The sequence below is a fragment of the Diabrotica virgifera genome, chromosome 4, assembly GCF_917563875.1.
Source record: "Diabrotica virgifera virgifera chromosome 4, PGI_DIABVI_V3a".
NCBI lineage: Eukaryota > Metazoa > Arthropoda > Insecta > Coleoptera > Chrysomelidae > Diabrotica > Diabrotica virgifera.
The window spans coordinates 91779035-91803000 of NC_065446.1; the positions used below are offsets into that span (position 1 = coordinate 91779035).

Here is a 23966-nt window from a genome sequence, read left to right on the forward strand (position 1 = left end):
CATACGACTTTTAGAGATGCTATAGTTTAATTCAATTACAATAATATATTTAAAATCCAAGCATATAAGATAAATTTTGTTATTCAAGTGGAATTCGGTCGCGCAGCTTCGTCAAAAATAGCAGACTACCGAGAGGCGAGGCGAAAGTGACGAATGCCAGCGAAGCGCGCGCAGCCTCAAATTAATAAAGATACATGTAGAAATACCTCTACAATGGAATATTTGTCTTCTCTATTACAACGAACTGCCATTCCACTACCTTTTACAACACTTAGATGAAAATACTGTCACGGTCCCAGGCCGGTCCTGTCAACGCCAGAACTCTCTGGCGCCGAAGTGTCTGAAACCCTGTTCGTCGGCGAGACAGCTATTTACGTATCGGCATATCTAGAAGAATCACCGAATACACCTTTTTTTTTATTGCTTTGTAAATAATACATATCTTTCGATTTTTTCTGGAAATCAGTAGAATAATTTTTATAACTATATAAAGAGACATTTTTGAAATTAGAGGCAGTTATAAATTTGTAGTCGTCGGTCGAGTAACATTTTTCGATGTTCGGACGCGAAATAAATGTAAATGTAAATTGTCCATATTAGACATTTAGATAAATTGTTGTTTTAGTGTAATCTTTAATAAAGCCGTGGTTATTTTGTAACGAATAAAAATAATGTAGTATTTTAATGTTAAGTTTGTAAATTAGTGTTATTAAAGGATATAAATTCAGTGTTCTTTATTTCTTTAAGTGTAAGTTATTAAAAATAAATAAAGTCAATTAAATTAAACTTAGTGCCTAAAAACATAAACAATAAAATAGTAGAGTCAATCGCGTAACAAAATGGTGCAGAAGTGAGGATACTTGAAATAAATATCAACGTAAATTTTCGGTTTAAATACAGTGTGGAACCTTTAAAAATAAATTAATATAAATCGTAATAAATAAAGTGTGTGATCATGTCTACCTTATGTAAGCTAAAAATTGCAGGCCTGAGACTTGAATTGGAAGAAAGGGACCTGAGTTCTACTGGCAAAAAGGCTGATCTAGTTGAACGTCTGAAGAACGCACTAAAAGAAGAGGGTCATGATCCAGAAACTTACGTGTTTGAAGACAAGCATGCTGCTTTAATTTCGTCAATAACATCGTTAGAGAGCAAAGTTTCTAGTGAAATCTCCCAAGTTTCCTCGGATGTTTTGAAAGTTTCTACAGACATTACATCGTTAGAGAGCAAAGTTTCTAGTGAAATCTCCCAAGTTTCCTCGGACGTTTTGAAAGTTTCGACAGACATTACGTCGTTAGAGAGCAAAGTTTCTAGTGAAATCTCCCAAGTTTCCTCGGATGTTTTGAAAGTTTCGACAGACATTACATCGTTAGAGAACAAAGTCTCGACAGATATTACATCGTTAGAACATATAGTTTCTAGTGATATTTTGAAAGTTTCGGGTGATATTTCATCCCTTAAAAGCAAGATGACTGACAAGATCTCTAAAGTCACTTCGGATTTTGACGACAAGATATCGTCCATAAAATCTACTTTTGAAGAAAAGATCAAGGAAATAGAAAAGAAACTGGAGGAAACTGAAAAAGTGGACAAAGTGGTGGAACCCATCTTAACAGATATTAAAGATGATGAAACCAAATACAAATTGGAGCCACAGTCGATAGTTGAAGGGAGTGTGAGTCTTGCTCGTGTTAAGGTGCCAAATTTTGACGGAAAGTCTTCCTGGAACAGTTATGTGAAACAGTTCGAAGCAGGTGCAAGAGCGAACGGATGGTCTGAAAAAGACAAAGCTGTAAACCTGGTTATTGCTCTTCGAGGAGAGGCTTTAGATGTACTTGAGACCATAGCAGTAGAGGAAACTAATGATTATGAACAACTTATGAAGAGACTAAACATGCGCTATGGGCAGGAACATTTGGAATATGTCTATCAGGCGCGGCTTAAAAATCGACGACAAAAGAAAGATGAAGCTCTTCAAGAATACGAGGTCGATATTGCCAGGTTAGTACGGTATGCATATCCAACAGCTCCCGAAGACATGATGGAAAAGTTGGCTGTTCAAACATTCATTGATGGCCTTCGTGATCATGAAATGCAAAGAGCACTGCGGTTAGCTCGTCACAAGACGCTGGTCGATGTCTTGTCTGCCGCCCTCGAATACGAATCAGCTACCCAGGCCTCTGGCGGGTACAGTAAAGTTAGGACCGTGAAAGAGGAAGAGGATGAAGACAAACTTGACCAGCTGGTAAATATGGTGAAAGGCTTTACATCGAAGAAAACGAAGACCATGAATAATTGCTGCAATTGTGGTGAAAAGGGGTACGCACGGAGTTTAAGAAAGAACGCAAATCAAGAAACTCACCAGCAGGAAATAAGAAAACGCACAGACCCTAGGGGGGCAGCCTCGACTCAGAACTCCTCTAAAGACCATCTAATACTAATAGCTTCTTTGAAATGTCGTGAAAATAATGTATATGTAGATGGAGAAATAAATGGTAAAAAGTATACATTGTTGGTGGATACCGGAGCGACCAGGACCATTATACGACCGTCAGTTATAAACAGTCGTAAGAAACTCTTACCAACGAGGTTGCGACTGCGGACTGCCACAGGTGAAAATGCCAACATCCACGGAGAAATCCAGATACAATTGGGGATTGGAGCAGAAAAGTTCGTCCATACTGTCATAGTTGCAGACATCGAAGAAGATGTTATATTAGGAATGGACGTAATGAATTTGCGTGGATTTCAATTGGATTTTAAGAACAGGGTAATCAAAGTTGGCAACGAGGAGGTATTTCTTCATCCACATGATGACAGCACTATGCTAGCAGCTATTAGAGAAGATACAGTTGTGCCTGCGAGGAGTGAAACGATCATCGTAGCGCGGCTACAGGGAATTGTAGAAGAAGGAACACCTGTTATGATGGAGCCATGGAACCACGACGAGGAGGTTGGCCGAGGGATCATAATTGGAAAGGAATTGGTTACTTCTGCTAAAGAAATTCCCGTGAGATTGATTAATGTCAATGACTACCCGGTGACCATCAAGAAGGAGACAAAAGTAGGAACTTGTGTACCCGTGACGTCCATAATCCGTCAGACGACAACATCAGATAATTCCAACGACAAGTTCGACCAAATGGTTGCAGTTGCAGGCCAATCTCTGAATCAAATGGAAAAAAGGAAATTAAGGGAATTTCTTAGGCAATATCGTGACATATTCGTACCGAAAGGAGGAAAGACAGGAAGAACGACAGTTGTCAAACATAAAATTGACACTGGTACCGCTAGGCCAATTCGTCAATCAGCTCGACGATTACCACAGGCGAAGAGAGAGGAAGCTGAAAGGGTTGTTCAAGAAATGAAGAAAGACGGGGTGATAGAAAGTTCTACGAGCCCATGGATCTCTCCGGTGGTCCTGGTCAAGAAGAAAGATGGAACTACGAGGTTCTGTGGACTACCGTTTGTTGAAAAATGTTACCAAGAAAGATAGTTATCCTCTGCCTCGGATCGACGACACGTTGGACACATTAGCTGGAAGTAAATTGTTTTCTACGTTGGACTTGAATTCTGGATATTGGCAGGTAGAAATGGATCCAGTGGACAAAGAGAAGACGGCCTTTACGACAGGATCTGGATTATGGGAATTCAACGTTATGCCGTTTGGACTCTGTAATGCTCCTGCGACATTTGAGAGGCTGATGGAAAATGTGTTGAGAGGGTTATCTTGGAAAACGTGCCTGGTGTATTTAGACGACATAATCGTTTTGGGAGAGACGTTTGAAGACCACCTGAAGAATTTAGAAGACGTTTTTAATCGACTTAAAGCTGCCCAGTTAATGTTAAATCCCAAGAAATGCCAGTTATTTCAAAGTAAAGTCAATTATTTAGGTCATATAGTCAGCAAAGAAGGAGTGGCCGTGGACAAAGGAAAAATCGATTCCATTAAGGAATGGCCGGAACCAACTGATAAACATCAAGTGAGAAGTTTTCTGGGACTATGTACTTACTACCGGAGATTCATTAAGAAGTTTGCAGATATCGCTAAGCCATTAACGCGACTTACAGAGGAAGCAAGGGATTATTGCTGGGATAGAGACTGCCAAACAGCCTTTGAAACTTTGAAGAGGCATTTAATTACAGCGCCAATATTAGGGTATCCACTGCCAGAAGGAGAGTTCATCTTAGATACGGATGCAAGTAATGTGGGAATTGGAGGAGTGCTGTCGCAGATTCAAGAAGGACAGGAACGAGTCCTTGGATATTTTAGTAAAGTGCTTTCAAAACCTGAACGAAATTATTGCGTCACGAGAAGAGAACTTCTGGCAGTAGTGAAATCAGTAGAACACTTCTATCAATACCTCTATGGAAGGAAGTTTCTAATCCGAACCGACCATGCCGCCCTTAAATGGTTAATGCAGTTTAAGAATCCAGAGGGTCAGATAGCCAGATGGATTGAACGACTTCAAGAATATGATTTCACGATCGAGCATCGGGCCGGAGTTAGCCACAGGAACGCTGATTCTCTATCTAGAAGACCGTGTCCAGCAGAATGTTCCCATTGCAACAAAACAGAGTCAAAGGAAGCAGCAGTACTAAGAACAACAGTGGTCAACGACGAGTGGACGCCTACCAAGATCAAGGAAGAACAAGAAAAAGATCCAGTTTTACAGAAGATTCGAAAATGGAAAGAAGAAAATCGTCGACCATCTTGGCAAGAAATATCAAGCCTAGGCTCAGTAGTTAAGACGTATTGGGCCAAGTGGGACTCATTTATCTTGGAAGACAGCTTGCTTAAACGAGTAATAGAAAATGATGATGGTTCAGTGAGGAGAACACAGTTGGTGATTCCAAAGAGCAGAGTAGCCGAAGTACTTCGTCAGTTACACGACAGTCCATCGGGAGGGCATTTTGGTGTAAAGAAGACCCTTCAGAGAATTCGGGAACGATTTTATTGGATGAATAGTTCCGACGATGTGAAGGACTGGTGTAAGAAATGTACTACCTGTGCTACAAGTAACGGACCCTACCGGAAAAGAAAGGCTCCTATGAGACAGTACAATGTTGGAAGTCCGTTTGAAAGAATAGCTTTGGATATTGCCGGGCCATTTCCAGAAAGTGACAATGGATGCAAATACATGTTGGTGGTAATGGATTACTTCACGAAGTGGGTGGAGATCTACGCAATTCCAGACCAGAAGGCCGCCACTATTGCAGATGTGTTAATCAAAGACTGCATCAGTCTATTTGGAGTACCTCTGGAGATCCATAGTGACCAAGGAAGGAACTTTGAGAGCGATCTATTTCAAGGAATCTGTGAAAACTAGGCATGAAGAAGACAAGAACCACGGCCTATCACCCGCAATCGGATGGAATGGTGGAGCGTATGAATAGGACAGTCGGCAAGTATTTGACAAAGATGGTGTCCAATCATCAACGAGACTGGGACCAGTACCTTCCGTTCTTCGCAATGGCCTATAGATCTGCTGTTAATGAATCAACTGGCCAAACACCAGCAAAAGTCCTATTTGGACGTGAGATGCGTCTACCCTGTGATCTAGAGTTTGGATGTCGACCTGGAGAAGATGTTGCTGGTGAGGATTACGTGAATGAATTACGAAGAAGAATGGACGATATACATGAGTTGGTCCGTTCTAATCTTCAGATCGCTAGCGACCGAATGAAGAAACGATACGATACCCAAGCTGAAAAGGGATGTTTCAAGGAGAACGACAAAGTCTGGCTTTATAATCCAAAGAAGCGAACAGGCTGCTCTTCCAAGTTGCAGCAGTTCTGGGAAGGTCCGTACCTCATTGTCAAGAAAATCAATGACGTTATCTACCGAATAAGCAAGATTCCTAGGGGAAAGCCGATGATAGTCCACCATAACCGGTTGGCGCCGTACGAGAGAGACCACGACGTAGATGAAGAAGCGGAAGTCAACCAAGTTCGAGAAATACCTGACCTTACCTTTGAAGAGTTCATGGGTGCCTACGGAGGTACCGGTAAAGCAAGACATGGTGTTACCACTGAAGAAAAGCGAGATTTTCTCGCACTTCCCGATGACTATTCACTGGCCCATACCATCCCGGCCAGTATCAAAGACGCACGAGGGTTGGCATCCGCCTTCCGAATGAAGTTTGGTCGAGTTGCAGAACTTCAATGCCAACTGCCAGCTCCTGGCAAAGCATTGAAACTCCAAGATGCATCACGTTACCTATTCTATCTGGTAACGAAAGACACTGTCCATGACCAACCTACCTACCACGATGTATGGGATGCATTAATTCAATTGAGAGAGCACGTGTTGGGAGTCCGACGTGCAAAAGTTAGCCATGCCAAAGTTAGAATGCAGCCAATTAGACTGGAGAGTTATCCGAAATATGGTAGAAGAAATTTTCCAAGACACCGAGGTCCAGGTGTTAGTCTGTTGCAATCCGCATAGTTACTGGTGCGGAGAGAAGACCGTCCCCTGTCACTTTTATACAACTGGGAGTTGTAAAAGAGGGTCCAGTTGCAGATACCAGCATCCAGTTCCAGTCCCGACAAGGTTCCAGGAGGAACCATCTTTTGAGGAGGGGGCAATGTCACGGTCCCAGGCCGGTCCTGTCAACGCCAGAACTCTCTGGCGCCGAAGTGTCTGAAACCCTGTTCGTCGGCGAGACAGCTATTTACGTATCGGCATATCTAGAAGAATCACCGAATACACCTTTTTTTTATTGCTTTGTAAATAATACATATCTTTCGATTTTTTCTGGAAATCAGTAGAATAATTTTTATAACTATATAAAGAGACATTTTTGAAATTAGAGGCAGTTATAAATTTGTAGTCGTCGGTCGAGTAACATTTTTCGATGTTCGGACGCGAAATAAATGTAAATGTAAATTGTACATATTAGACATTTAGATAAATTGTTGTTTTAGTGTAATCTTTAATAAAGCCGTGGTTATTTTGTAACGAATAAAAATAATGTAGTATTTTAATGTTAAGTTTGTAAATTAGTGTTATTAAAGGATATAAATTCAGTGTTCTTTATTTCTTTAAGTGTAAGTTATTAAAAATAAATAAAGTCAATTAAATTAAACTTAGTGCCTAAAAACATAAACAATAAAATAGTAGAGTCAATCGCGTAACAATACAACAGGCCCGATAGGATATTCCGGACCGGACCAATTGGAAAGGCCCTACCTAATTGTGAAAGACTACCACTTATTGATTTTAATCCTATTGATTATGAGATTCCAAAATTTGACAAGCGTATTCTTAGCAAGCACCAATAATTGTACTTGCTTGAGATATCAGAAGTCATCAAGTCAGGACATTGTTCAGAAGACTTTGTAATGGGTACGTGATCCTAGCCCAACGTCACATTCAAGATGGCTTACTACTGCAAACCAAATTTTGCGTTTCTACATCAGCGTGTTCAACCCTTCTGAAAATCGGAGAGAGATTGTCACATTCATTCTCAAATGTTATAATATGCCTATGTGGTTTTCCACAAAAATAAACCACAAATTCACAGATGGGCCTAGACATGAATGAGCCAAATCATTGAATCTTCAAGGTACTTACCAGAAGAGCTTCTTCCTGATCCCGTTTTACAACGGAATGCTTACTTTGTCCATCCAGAAAATTTACTTTGGGCTATGGTAACTGATGAAAGAAACCATATCCGAGAGCTGGGCTTTAGGCGTATCATGAAGGAAAAGCAAGCAATATCTGAAAGTGACTCTATCAGAATCTTTAAACAACCAAACTTAAACTTTGAAGCTAAATAGTATTACGAAATTATCAAATGGAACACCAGTACACTGACTCCCCTCCACTGAAAGGAACATTGACTAATGAAGAGATAAAACAGTATGTGAGCAATGACTTCAAGCCTGTTATGAGTATAGATACTTTCCCATGACATACACAGGCAGTTGAAAGATGCGTTAAGCTAGTGACCGAAGCTTCAAGTAAAGTGTGTGGACACAGTTCCAGAGACGGCTATATTAGAACCACATTATTGCACCGCTCAGCGATGTCAACTGTGACATTGGGCCAGGATTACGTACTACAAAGTCTTCTGAACAATGTCCTAACTTGACGACTTCTGATATCTCAAGCAAGTACAATCGGCCCTTGCTATGAATATGCTTTTCAACTTTTTGAATCTCACAATCGATAAGATTAAAATCAACAACAGCTGGTAGTCTTTCACAATCATGTAGGGCCTTTCCAATCGGTCCGGATATCCTATTGTGCCTGTTGTATTTCCATCTAAGTGTTGGAAAAGGTGGCGGAAGGGAAGTTCGTTCTAATGGAGAAGACAAATACTCCATTGTAGAAGTCTTCCCACATGTATCTCTATTTGTGTCTGAGCGAGCTTCGCTGGCATTCGTCACTTTCGCCTCGCCTCTCGGTAGTCTGCTATTTTTGACGAAGCTGCGCGACCGAATTCCACTTGAATATCAAAATTTATCTTATTTGCTTGGATTTTAAATATTATATTATTGTAATTGAATTAAACTATAGCATCTCTAAAAGTCGTATGATTAAATTGTACTTAACAGTCAAACATTGAAATTTTGCAAAAACTACTAATTTTACTCATTTTGCATTATGTTGCGCGACCGGAAGATATGAAACAAATGTATAATAAGTGCATTTATACATATTGATTTTACATACTTTTAGTAGTTAATTCATGGTATAGGAACGCAATTAAAACCATCTGGCCTGTTAAAAAAAAATATGAAAATTTTTTGCTAACTTCGATGGCATTGCGCGACCGGAAGACAAATTAATAAAAAAATAATAATTAGTGTTTTTTTCAAGTCTATACCAATGGCAACTTTTGCGCACTATAGCGATCTGAAATAAAACAAAAATTTTTTTTCGAACCACCCTACTAGCTAGGCTCATCGACACACTGTGCGGCGCGCAGTGTTGCCATGTATAGGTTGTATATCTAATTTAAAACTAAACGTACTGTATACTCTTATTGTCAGAATTATCCAATAATTAATATATTTTCTTTCCACAGATCAAGATTGTATTACACGTACGGTAGGATGTTAGTAAAGTTAGCCGAAGCAATTGGTCGATTGGTCCTAGCAGGAAGGGATCTAACCCGCCTAGCAGGTTTCACAGCTAGAGTTACACAATTAAAGACAGTGTTGAGTGAACTTAACTCTGGAAAATACCAACGAACAATGGTTTCCGGATCAGAATCTTTACAGATCAACGGCGGAAAATTAATTTTCAGAAACAACATCATTAAATTCCACAAAGTTCCTTTAATAACCCCCAATGGAGACGTTCTCATTAACGAAATCACTTTTGAAATTAACTCCGGCATGAATGTGTTGGTATGTGGTCCCAATGGGGCCGGAAAGTCTTCCTTGTTTAGAATTTTAGGAGAGCTTTGGCCTCTGTTCGGTGGTGAGCTCACGAAACCACCTAGGGGGAAATTATTCTATATCCCACAGAGACCGTACATGACGTTAGGATGCCTCAGGGATCAACTGACATACCCGCATTCTGGGGCAGAAGCAGCGCGAAGAGGAACGACAGATGCCAAGTTGGAGGAGTATTTGCAAAGGGTGCAACTCGGATACATTTTGGAAAGAGAGGGTGGTCTAGATGCTGTAGCGGACTGGTTAGATGTTTTGAGTGGTGGAGAGAAGCAAAGGATAGCTATGGCCAGGTATGTATTTGAAATAACGATTAAACAATAATTATAGCTATGGTAACGTCAAATTTAACTTACAGTTTGATACTTATTATAATATTACTGTAATTACTCAATCAGTAGATCGCCCGATAAAGGAACACAAAGTTTTACGAAAACCTCCAAAAAAATAAAGGAAGGATGAAAATTTGGGAATAGGTAGTTGAAATTGTCTATTATTGTATAAGAAAAAGTTTACAATTCTACATCCCCTCCATTTTACAAAAATTGGAAAATACGAGGTAAAAAAAATGTCTCGGGGTGAAAAAAAATACGTTTAAAATAATAATTCTAAGCAACTTTCGTTCTATAGTTTTTTTACAAAGTCAATACTTTTCGAGTTATTTGCTAGTGAATATTATAATCATTTTTAACAAAAAAAAAACATGTTTTTGGACGGTTTTTTCGGAGATAACTCTAAAAGTAAGTATTTTAGCGAAAAAATATTGTATAAATATACAGTAAAAATATAGCTTATAAAAATTTTAAAAAAATGGCGTATACGTGAGGTGTGCAGACACACTAAAAGCAGAGTTGCAGCTAATGAAAAGTAGGTAGTCAAATTCCAAATCGGATATTTCAATGTGAAATAACCAAAAAACGGAGCACTTTTCTGGGAAAATTCATTACAACTTTTTTAAAGTGTTTAAAAAAAGGTTTATTTTTGTTAAAAAAAAAACTTCTAATATTAAAAGTAAGTGAGTTACGCTCAAAATATTGTTGGTCCCTTTTATTTTTTGGTAAAAAAATGGGGAAAATCACCCCCTAATTAGCTTCTCAAATAAAATTAATCGTTATCGCTTCACAAGTTACTTTATTTATGTATTATTTATATTATCTATAAGTTTCATTGGTTTAAAGTGCTCAGTTTTGAAGAAAAAAAATGGGGTTTAAAATAAAACATTTTCTTTTACTTTGAAAAAAATCGGAATTGTTTATGGAATTAACTTAAAAATTATTAGTAATACCAAAAATCTCAAAGAGTAATAAAATGTACCTTTTGCTTTTCTGAATATTTTTGATTTTTTGTTTTCTTGTTATACAAAAATTGGTTATGCTAGGGCTGTTCCAAATTTGCCTAAACTCGTCATTAGTTACTCGCTCAAGCCATTTTAACTACATCTTTTTCAAAAAGAAGCACTTTGAACCGATGAAACTTACAGATCATATAAATAATACATAGATAAAGTAACTTGTGAAGTGGTAATGATAAATTTTATTTGTGATGCTAATTAGGGGGTGATTTTCGTGATTTTTTTACCAAAAAATAAAAGGGACCAACAGTATTTTGAGCCTAACTCACGTACTTTTAATGTTACAAGTTTTTTTAAAAAACAAAAATAAACCTTTTTTTAGACACTTTAAAAAAATTAAAATGAATTTTCCCCGAAAAGTGGTTCGTATTTGGGTTATTTAACATTGAAATATTCGATTTGGAATTAGACGAAGAAGAACCTACTTTTCATTAGCTGCAACTCTGCTTCTACTGGGTTTACAGACCTCATGTATACACCATTTTTTGCTAAGAATATTTTTCTCGCTAAAATACTTACTTTTTGATTTATCTCCGAAAAAACCGTTCAAAAACATGTTTTATTTTGTTAAACATGAACATATTCACTCGCAAATAACTCGAAAAGTATTGACTTAGTGAAAAACTCTATAGAACAAAAGTTGTTTAGAATTAGTCATTTTATCCAATTCCGGTCTTATTTGAATGTATTTTTTTTTACTTTCAAGAGGGGGGCATTCCCCTCCATTTTTGTAAAATGGAGGGGATGTAGAATTTTGTAAACTTTTTCTTATATAATAATAGACAATTTCAACTACCTATTCCCAAATTTTCATCTTTCCTTTATTTTTTTTTGGGTCAGATTGTTCTTTGATCGGGCTAAGAAGAGAACAAAGGTTTAAAGGTAATGAAAAGAGAACTCACACAAAGTAAAAAAGTAATGTACAATACTCAATACAATACAATATTCTGAAAATAACTAGAGAGTTTTATAAATACCTCTATATCAGTCCAAGGCTACAAGACAATTTCCCGACACAAGTAAGGACTCTTATAAATCAGGGATCTCAAGTATTTTTAACCATTACAGTGGGTCTATTGAATAAAAAGAAGTATTTGCTTTTACTTACAATTATTTAAGTATTTACTTAATACTAATTGAATAAAGTCATTTCTTTAATGCTTTAGTCAATTACTATTAAGTAAATACTTAAATACGAGGAAGTAAAAGCAAACACTTCTTTTTATTCAATAGACCCATAGTCTGAAGTAAGAGCAGCTTTAAGGGAAATGCAGAACCATTTGGAGAGGCGATTCAATGAAGAAGACTCGTTATTGAGGCAATAAAAGCAGGAGTAGAAATTCTACTCCTGTAAAATCAGTAAGCGAACTGTTTAATAAATAGTTACATGTGAGTACGATTCCAAAAGACTATCACCACAAAGAGCATGCATGCTTCAGGGCAGTACATGGCACAAACGACCGTTGGCATACCATAAAGATATTTATTGAAAAGTGCGTCGTACAAAATACCACTGGTCCTTATATTTGTCTATTACAAGAAAGCTTTTGATTGTGTGGAGTTTGGAACAGTACTGGAAGCACTAAAGCAAAGCAGAATATATTACAGGTGTACGTCACTAATCAAAAACATATATGAGTACGCTACATCCAGTATAGGACGACACGGAGACACCTAAAAATTCAGCTTAGATCGAGGAATAAGACAAGGATACAATATTGCAGCTCTAGAGTCAACATTTTTAAAAACACTCAATGGCAAGGTATGGACATTAGATGGAGAAAGAGGAAATCATCTGATGTTTGCAAATGAAGTTGTATTAAACGCAGACAACTTACAAGATACAGTTTATATGATACATTCGCTTAAAACTCTGTCTGCAAGAGCCGGATTAAAAATAAACATACGACAAATCTCGTAATAAGCGGAATATAACTATTGACAATAATACCATTCAACAAACAGACACCTACACTTATCTGGAACACCAGATCAAAATAATCAGGGACAATCAAAGGCATGAAAGACAGAGGCGAATATGCCTGACGTGGGCAGCATTTGGCAAACTAAGCCAAATGCTAAAAAGTTCAGGTTCCATTTGTCTCAAAAGAAAGGTTTATAACCAATGTGTTTCGCCCCTACAAACTTATGGAGCAGACTTTATTACTGACGCAAAAATCCGCAAATAAACTATAACAATGTAACTTTACACCATTTAAAGGGTTTCTACCCAGATATGTTTAGTGACTCAACCATGTAAGCAGCATTGATGATGGAATTGTCATTTCGAAAACGTTCTGTGATGTAGCCCGAAAGGATCTTTTGAAGTTATACTTCTTTAGGCACGAGGGTGAATTTTTACATTCCCTGGCGCATGCGCACACCGACAGTATGGTATTAGTCGCTACATCTTTTAAGTTATGTAGCGCAAATAAGGTGTGCGTGAAAAGAATATTATTAGTGTTTTTAGTAAATATATTTATTATAATTTTTATGTCTGTGGATTTGTCTTCCTCCTAATAAGTATTATTGAAAATATTTATTTTCAATTAATGTAGAAATGATCGACTGAATACGAAAGCGGTGCTAGCTGATCGGTAGAGCATTCGGCTAGGGTTCGAATCCTGACAAAGTCATATCCTTTTTTTTAATTTTTGGTATTCTTTTTGTTCTTTCTAAAATTAATGTTGTTCTGAAGCTATTTTCTTGTGGCATTTTTATAATCAAGTATATTCAAATGGAAAATAAGCCACAATTTTACCTAAAAATGATTTTATTAACGTTTCGACGCCCAAGTCGGGTGTGGTTGTCAAAATACAAAATAATATTAAATAAACAAAAATGTTGTTGCTTAGTAAAAAATTCTTCTAATAATTTATTTAATCTGACTCATTTATATCGGCAATTCAGACACGTATTATACACTGTAAAGTAGACGACTTTAAAAATGATATTGCCAATATTGATGAGTTGCGTTCCTGGGACGACTTTACTAAAAGATAGTTAATTCGATTACATGAAATCAATCCCAACTCAAGAATAGCCGCCACAAAAAATCATAGCATGTGATCTGTCTTTAAAAAGACAACCAAATGCAACGGTGGTACTGAAATTCTCGCGTTAGAGATTCCATAGTAAATCACGAGGGAAAACCAGGAAAAACCTCGTGATACTATCCCGACATCGCAAGTATTTGGGTTTACATTTAGTTTACTCTCAAAACTAATATCAAATTTTGACTTGATATTTTAAATTTTAAATAATACTAAAATACTAATTATGTACTAACTCGATATGTTACTGATTTACTAATTGTGGTATTTTCTTTCTATTGACTTCCTCCTTTAGTATGGGTAACCACATCCTACTGCATTCTACCGAGGAATTTGCGACACAATTGGTTTCATTTAGCATAATTAGAGCCGCTTCTTTGATTTTTCTCTTTTTACTATCTGCTTCTTTTAGGACTATACTTGAATCTCTCCACTGAACTCTATGTTCATTATCCCATGCGTGTTGACATATTTGAGATCTATCAAATTCTCTATTTTTTATATAAGACTGATGTTCATTTACTCTAACGTCTAATGGTCTTGACGTTTCACCTATATAAAATTGTTCGCATTCACAAGGTATTTTATAAATACAATTCTTTGTTCTTTCTTGTTCACTGTTAGGTTTAGTTTTAGATAGAATAGATCTCAATGTGTTTGTTGTTTTGAATGTTGTTGATATGTTGAATTTATTTCCTATTGTTTTAAGTTTCTCGGATAGCCCTTTTACATATGGTATTGATATTTTCCTCGTATTATTTCTTGTGAATGTTGTAGGATCCCGTTCTAAGTTGTTCTGTTCCATTCGATCCAATTCTAACGAAAATTCATTTTTAGAAGAAAAACAATTGTTAACAGTTTTATTAAAAAATGATTATCCCATATCGTTTATAAATAAGGAATTGTCAAGATTGGATCGAATGGAACAGAACAACTTAGAACGGGATCCTACAACATTCACAAGAAATAATACGAGGAAAATATCAATACCATATGTAAAAGGACTATCCGAGAAACTTAAAACAATAGGAAATAAATTCAACATATCAACAACATTCAAAACAACAAACACATTGAGATCTATTCTATCTAAAACTAAACCTAACAGTGAACAAGAAAGAACAAAGAATTGTATTTATAAAATACCTTGTGAATGCGAACAATTTTATATAGGTGAAACGTCAAGACCATTAGACGTTAGAGTAAATGAACATCAGTCTTATATAAAAAATAGAGAATTTGATAGATCTCAAATATGTCAACACGCATGGGATAATGAACATAGAGTTCAGTGGAGAGATTCAAGTATAGTCCTAAAAGAAGCAGATAGTAAAAAGAGAAAAATCAAAGAAGCGGCTCTAATTATGCTAAATGAAACCAATTGTGTCGCAAATTCCTCGGTAGAATGCAGTAGGATGTGGTTACCCATACTAAAGGAGGAAGTCAATAGAAAGAAAATACCACAATTAGTAAATCAGTAACATATCGAGTTAGTACATATTTAGTATTTTAGTATTATTTAAAATTTAAAATATCAAGTCAGAATTTGATATTAGTTTTGAGAGTAAACTAAATGTAAACCCAAATACTTGCGATGTCGGGATAGTATCACGAGGTTTTTCCTGGTTTTCCCTCGTGATTTACTATGGAATCTCTAACGCGAGAATTTCAGTACCACCGTTGCATTTGGTTGTCTTTTTAAAGACAGATCACATGCTATGATTTTTTGTGGCGGCTATTCTTGAGTTGGGATTGATTTCATGTAATCGAATGAACTATCTTTTAGTAAAGTCGTCCCAGGAACGCAACTCATCAATATTGGCAATATCATTTTTAAAGTCGTCTACTTTAAAATGTATAATACGTGTCTGAATTGCCGATATAAATGAGTCAGATTAAATAAATTATTAGAAGAATTTTTTACTAAGCAACAACATTTTTGTTTATTTACTATTATTTTGTATTTTGACAACGACACCCGACTTGGGCGTCGAAACGTTAATAAAATCATTTTTAGGTAAAATTGTGGCTTATTTCCCATTTGAATATACTTGATTTCTAAAATTAGTCTAATATTTAAATACAATACAAAAAACTGTTTAAAGTAGATAGGTATATTGATTTCTTTGAAATCATAATATGAAGTTAGATTATATTATAATTACGGTGACCATATCTTTTTAAAGAAAAAAAAGTACAAAAAACAAAAATGTATTAAAAACGCAAAATGTATCTTGTTATTGGACAAATATAACTTTTTGTAGCTAAACATAAAAAATTATACGAATTAAACTAAATATAACACATTACATTCACTTTGAAAAAGTTACAAGCCTGTAATTAAGAATTTTTAGATGAGAGACCTGGAATAGCCTCATCTTCTTCCGATTTTTTGCATCATTCATATTTTTCTGAACTTAAAATTAATTTAAGAAGGTCCGGCTTCGACTGAAGTAAATGAAACATTTCATACAAGTCTCATCAAAATTTGCGTACACCAGCATCGCTGCCTTGGGAGTGGATATGGACATTTGTGACTTTTCCGACGTCCAATAATAATTATTTATTACAGAAAATAAACACTAGATAGCCGCACTAATACTCGGAAGGGAAAAAATTAATTCGCATAATATTTGTAAGTTTTTCCGTTTGAATTGATCTACACACTTAAAAACTTTAAGCCATCGATCCTGACTATTTTTTTCTTTTCTGTTCCACTCAGCAATTTTTTCACTTGTAGCCACGTCTTTCAAAATTCCCAGTTCGTCAAAGAGTTGATCTTCGTTTAACATGGTTGCCTTGATAGACAATTTAAAAGCTTCGAGAGAATAACAAACATCGTTCCATGTTATTTCACTTCTAATGCGAGCTTCACACTCTCGCCGAAGCCGATCGAGGTTCAACAAGTACGAATGTGTAGACGGCCACCTTGTGTAACTTTGCCTCACTTCGTTCTACTTCCATTTTCTGTCGGTCTGGTCAAAGGGATCTTTGTCGGTATCGCACCGCTCTTTGTCGGTATCGAGTGTGAGAGAGAAGTAGAACGAGTGTGTAGAGAGGGTACTTCGGACTTCGGTCAACTTTGGCGAAGTAACTTCGCCGAGAGTGTGGAGCCCACTTTAGATCTATGCTTTTGAATAGTTTAAATTCATGAAAATTTGTACTCCAGTTTTCTAGATAGGTTACACATTTTGTGTAAAAATGTTTCACTTGTGCAGTGAAGTTTTGTGTACGACCACCGCACCATAAGCCTGATGTCTCACACACTTAAAATGTTTTTAAAGATCATTCATAAACGCATTTACCACACTTGATATGAATATTGAAGAAACCCACTTTGGATTTACGTTACTAATCCAGAGATGCTTGGATGTGAACCAGGATATGTACGTCTGTTTCATAGATTACAACAAGGCTTTCGATAAAGTCCGCCACAAAGAGCTAATGGACGTCCTCAAAGCAAAACAATTACAATACAATGACCTTTGAATTATAACAAATCTATATTATAAACAGCAGGCACACATACGCATTAACGAACACACATCAGAAGAGTTCAAAATTAAAAGAGGAGTGCGGCAGGGGTGTGTATTGTCACTACTACTATTAAATGCATACTCTGAAGAAATTATGAAAAAAGTTCTTGAGGAAGAAACAGCAGGAGTAAAGGTACCTAAATGGAACGCCAATTAACAACATTAGATATGCGGACGACATTATCATAATAGCGGACAACCTCCAAGACCTCCAAAAGCTAATTAACAAGATAGTTGAGTATGGAGAACAATATTGATTATCAGTAAACATCAAGAAAACTAAATTTATGAGGATATCAAAAACCCAAAATAATGATAAAAGCCTGACTTTAGAACAAGTTGAAAACTACAACTATCTTGGCACAATAATTAATCACACAAACGATTACTCCAAAGAAATTAAAGTTCGAATAGAGAAGGCAAGAACCAACTTCAATAAAATGAGAAAGGTAGTTTGTGCAAGACAACTGAAATAATTAAGACTTAGAGTTAGGCTGGCAAGGTGTTATATCTTCTCGACTCTGCTTTACGGGATAGAAGCATGGTCAATTAACGCGTCGACTACTAAAAAGTTGGAAGCATTTGAACTGTGGGTGAAGGTACCTGAAGATAGCATAGACCGAGCCTGTAACAAACAACGAAGTCATGAGAAGAGTCAACAAAAGAATGGAAATATTGGAAACCATCAAGACACAAAAGCTGCAATACCTGGAACAGTATACAAAAAAATTTGTTTAAAAGTAGTAAAAGATAAAAATATTCATTTTTTAGAAAAAATAAGTACATTCGCGTGTCCTAAGAAAGGTTTTAAAGTACATTAGGACAATATTTAAAAATAAGTACTGTCCTACTTAAATAAGTACATATGGTCACCGTAATTATAATAGAAGTATAACTTCTTACGTGCGTACAAGTACACACACATTCTTTATTTTAATATAAATATACCTTTTATAAAGGATTAGGAATAATTTTTTTTAAATAAATTTTGTCCAAATTATTGGTAAAATGGGTTGCTTTTGATGTGTGGAAGACGTGATTATTGTGTTATGTCTATATTAAAAGTTAATTTGATACCAGAGGTTGATTGATTTAGGTTTGATTAGTGAGCCAAAGAGATGTCATGATAGGCAATGATAATATGGAGTTTTTGTGCAGCCAAATACGTATACGTAACGTATCTTTTTGACATATAAGCATGCGCATCAATGGTTGAACTCCCGTATCTCGATACGTATTACCTAAAGTAACGCTCTGATACGTACGTAAGGACGCATCCCTATCTAGACGAAAGTTAGCGAATGCACGAGACGATCTTGTCCGTTTACCTACCAAATCAAGATTTCATCAGCGGTTTGCCCGTATATAAACATTTAAGGTTATATTGGTTAAGTCTATTTGAGTAAAATTAATCTTTGTTTGTCATTGGAACTTCATAATAGATTTAAAATTTGATTGTTGTTTAAGTTGTCTATTAATAAAGCAAAACAAACAAATCTTGTATTTAAGAAATACAGTGATCACCACAATAACTAGATAAACAAATGACCTAATTTCAGTAAAATTTTCAAATAAATATGAACCAACTATTTACATTATACTGGAATTCTGATGTAGGTACAATAATTTACAACTAAAAAGTAGGTATAAACAAAAATAAAAAATTTAAAACTAAGGAAAAATAATATTTTTATATTTAAATAGAAGCAATTAAAACCATACAATTTCATTATTCATTATTTCAATATTAATTGTATATTGTGTGAACATTGTTTTATTTTTTTAACGTCAACGGAATTTAAAAATGACTTTTTCTACGGCCCACAGTGGTTCCAAATGCTGAAAACGTGGTCATGATGCGAAGAAAAAAGTCCCTATCTAGGGATTTTCATGTTTACAGTTGTTTTCTCATACTATCATAAAGTCTTAATACGCAGGTGTAAGGATTAGATTGGATGTATTGTAGTTCACAGCTCAGGAACAAGTAAGCCATGTCCGAGGTTATTTTGGCCGGCAGAGAAAGTCTAAAAGAATGCGTATATTGAAAACGCTGTAAAACGTTTTGTGGTTTATCAATTTTATCGCTATAAAACAGATTCTTCTTTTTTAAGTATGTAGTAATGTAATATGTAAGTTAACTTAAGTTTTAGTAACAATAAATACCTTAAATTTGTTACTACATAAATAGTGAAAATGTACTTGAAATAATCAAAATTTTGTAAAGATACATTCAAAAAGTACAAAATTCTGCATAATTCTGCGACTAATGTTTATGAGTCTTAAAATATATTGTAAGAAGATACATAATCAATTTGGTTTAGTTGCCTATAACTGCCTATGCATTGCTGGCAGTTGTTTGAATACAAAAGTGGAAAATGACGCATATTACGTGATTCTGGCGATTGTGGAGTATTTATGGGTGGTTGTACATAAGTAATAGGTTCTGAATATTGTACTTCATAATCAAAATGTATTGGTGATCAGCAATTTTAAAAACCCCTTATAATATAAATTTTTAAACACATATGCATTTAAAATAAAATTTTCGAAATTCTTTCGGTTATATTGGATCCGCCATTTTGTTTTAATAAAAAGTAATGTTAGATTTGTAATCAACGACCTTAAATTACCAAATTTGACAAAAGAATTTGCGTTTTGATTGATACTTTCAATTTCGTTCCGCCATGTTGGATCCGCCATTTTGTTTTTCAGAAAAAATAATGTCAGATTCGTAATCAGCGATGCCAAAAACCCCTAAGAACGAAAGTAATTCCGAAATGTATAAACAATATACGCTTTTAAAAGTTCATGACCACGTTTTCGGCATTTGGAACCACTGTGCGGCCGTGCTAAAAGAGTTTCACGCACGCATTTCGTTTCCGAAAGTTGCACTTTCCCGCACGGCGTGCGTGATAGTAAATTTTCCCGCACGGCGTGCGGGAAAGTAAAATACCTTGTAATATGGCATTATATTATATTATAATACATGCAATAAACTAATATTTAGATATTATTTACTAATTTATTTCAAATTTATCTTATTGTGTTCATGTTTTAATGAAATTAGCGCGATAATTCTATGAAATAAAATTATTTTGACATCATATTTAAAAGTCAGATCAGTAGACAATTACAATGGTTTTGAATCGTCGTCATGGAATCCAATATCGTCGTCGTGGTATTGAAAGTTTGGTTTTGACAACCTTGTCAAAGAATTAATTTGTGTATTTTCACTTCTAAATAAAAATTGATATAACTCTATTTTTTGTGGCTTTTTTCCAAACGTACGGCCTTAGAAAAAATATTGTTCCTAACTCATGCGGAAAGTGCCTTCCCCGCACTCGACTGCTTGCCCGAACTCCGCTATCGCGTCGTTCGGGTCAACGGCAGTCTCGTGCGTGAAAATATCACTTTCCGCACTAGTTAGGAAAATAACTATTACGTTACGTTAGGCAGTTACAAAAGCTCCCACGTTATAAAGACAGATGAAAAACTCCCTATTGTATAGATTGGATGATATTAAACATTAAATGTAGGCAAACACCAATACGTAAATCTTTCAAATTGAGAATAGATTAACTATAATTATTAAATGATTCGAAGAATTATTATAAAAGGATAGAAAAGATATTACCTAACTATACACACCGGCAACATTAAAGGAACACCTTAAAAATGGGACATGTTTGATGTCTCGAATTTCCTAAACCAATTGTATGATTTAAGTGTTTTTTTTTGTATGTTAGAGCCTTATTATTTAAGAATATGGGTTGAATAATATTGTTGCTAGGCAGGTAAATGTCATTTTATATCGGGTGTAACAATCAGACTGTTTTTTTTCCTTAAAGTTCTGAACACGCTGTGGAATACTCTAGCATATATAAAATATTGAAATCTTAGGCGTCTTATTGAAGTCTTAGGCGTAGTAGTTTTATTTTTTGGTTCATTTGCTTATGTTGGATAATAAAAAAGTTAGGTACGTTAACAACTAGCCATGTTCTTCATCAATACAGGGTGTTTCTAAATAAGTGCGACAAACTTTAAGGGGCAAATTCTGCATGAAAAATAATTACCGTTTGCTTTATAAACATATATATCCGCAAATGCTTTGTTTCCGAGATACGGGATGTTGAATTTTTTCTTACAAACTGACGATTTGTTTATTGCTCTAAAACCGGTTGAGATATGCAATTGCAATTTGGTATGCTTTAAGAGGTATTTATTGCGCTTTTTTTGAGATACAATTAAGAATTTTATATTTACCATTGGCGTGCATACGGTTATAAACATTTTAGATATACATATTCCGTATGCACGCCAATGGTGAATATAAAATTCTTAATTGTATGCCGAACGAAACACGTTATTTGTTCCCCGTTTAGGCTTAAGTCTCTTCAGAGTATTGTATGCCAAAGAATGCGCAATAACTACCTCTTAAAACCTACCAAATTTCATTTGCATATCTCAACCGGTTTTGGAGCATTCAATAAATGGTCAGTTTGTAAGCAAAAATTCAACATCCCATATCTCGGAAACGAAGCATTTGCGGACATATGTTTATAAAGCAAACGGTCATTATTTTTTCATGCAGAATTAACCCTCTAAGTTTTTCACACTTATTTAGAAACACCCTGTATTGATGAAGAACATGGTTCTTAAAGTACCTAACTTTTTTATTATCCAACATAAGCAAATGAATCAAAAAAGAAAATTACTTGTTTTGATTGGAAATAAGCCACAATTTTACTAAAAAAATTATTTTATTAACGTTTCGACACCCGATTTGGCCGTGAAAACGTTAATAAAATCATTTTTTTAGTAAAATTGTGACTTATTTCCTATTAAAACAAGTAATTGCAAAAATGCCACAAGAAAATAGCTTCAGAACAACAAAAAAGAAAATGTTAAGAATATCTAAAACTACAATTGAGTTTTAATTTTAATAGTTTATATATGCTAGAATACCTCACAGGGAGTTCAATAGTATTACACCGATATTCTTAAATAATAAGGCCATAACATACTAACAAAATAACTTAATCGGGCAACTGGTTTAGGAAATTCGAGACATCAAACATGTCCCATTTTTAAGGGGTTCCTTTAATTTTGCCGGTGTGTGTATATTGAGAGGAAACTATGTAATCATGATTCCAAAAATTCATTTAGTTTTTTAAATATCGATCCAATTGATGTAGGAATGAGTGTTACTACGAATTACTAATGAATTACTGTGAAACTTATTTATATATTTTCATTTTTAGATTATTCTACCACCAACCTCAATTCGCCATTTTGGACGAATGCACAAGCGCTGTATCTGTCGATGTAGAGGGCAGTATGTATAAGTATTGTAGAGATGTTGGCATCACGTTACTTACAGTATCACATAGAAAATCACTTTGGCAGCATCACGAATACGTATTACATTTAGACGGGCGAGGAGGATATAGTTTTAAACCAATTGATAATTGTGATGAACAATTCGGATCATAGTGTCCGAATTATGAAATATATTTTTAGGAGAATTTCTCAATAAACAAATGTAGAATCCAGAAACAAATGTCGAAACAAACTACACAAAGCTATATACCACAAGGGCAATTGATACCTTAGTGTATATCACCAGTGTGTGAAAGTGTATATTTTTTTACATAAAATAAGAACACTTTATACACATCTTGATTATTTTGTCCTTCGATTATCAGAAAAGAACATTTTCGCAAAATTCCTCATTTTCTACCGTTTTGTAAGTTTTCAAATACACAAAAAACTGCCGCATATTTATGTTTTAAGTAATAAAAAGTATAAAATCATTGATTAAAAGTATCCACACTCATCAGTGAAGTTTCAGTAATATACATCGTCATTGTTGATGACATCTGTAAGTAATTAAATGTTTACAATTAAATAATAGATATTTAACCAACAAGTGTATTAATAAGGACGATTAACAATTGAGATATTTTAACGCGTGAGCGGCGCGAGCGCGTTAATATTTGAGATTGTTAATCGCCATTTTAATTCACGAGTTCGTTACAAAACTTTTCCGTCGACCGTACTTTTCAGAAATAAAGATATCTTAAACTAAAAAGGGGTAGTTCCCTGGATTGGCTGTATACCTTATAGTTAAACAAACTGGAACATGAAGTAAAAACCACTTCTATGTAAAAGGTATATTTACTAAAAATTTTTTAGAATCCCAATGGATTCAATAAAATGAGTTCATCAGAACGTTTTCAAACCTATCGGTCCATCATCAGTGATTTGAATACTTGCAAAATAGCCCCAGAACCAAACAATGGTTGTGATTATAAATAAATCTACATTATGTTGAAATAAATTTAAAATGGCTAAACGCCGATGTTAAAGGATTAAACCTCTGGGAACATGGTGAAACTCTACCCGAGGACCCAATCAACCATCTTCGGTCAACGATGACTACTAAGTTAATGACACTTAGTAGTCATCGTTGACCGAAGATGGTTGATTGGGTCCTCGGGTAGAGTTTCACCATGTTCCCAGAGGTTTAATCCTTTAACATCGGCGTTTAGCCATTTTAAATTTATTTCAACATAATGTAGATTTATTTATAATCACAACCATTGTTTGGTTCTGGGGCTA

General features: G+C 35.3%; 1 protein-coding gene across 1 annotated transcript in view; it reads left to right on the plus strand.

Moving 5' to 3' along the window:
• LOC114327238 (ATP-binding cassette sub-family D member 3) overlaps positions 1–23022 on the plus strand; it is a 172537-nt gene extending 149515 nt beyond the window's left edge. Inside the window, exons 5-6 of the mRNA XM_028275783.2 lie at positions 9036–9698; positions 22607–23022. Of these exons, the coding sequence (XP_028131584.1) occupies positions 9036–9698; positions 22607–22838 (895 nt within the window). The 3' untranslated portion in view covers positions 22839–23022. The remainder of the gene's footprint in view (positions 1–9035; positions 9699–22606) is intronic.
• Positions 23023–23966: the final 944 nt, after the last annotated feature.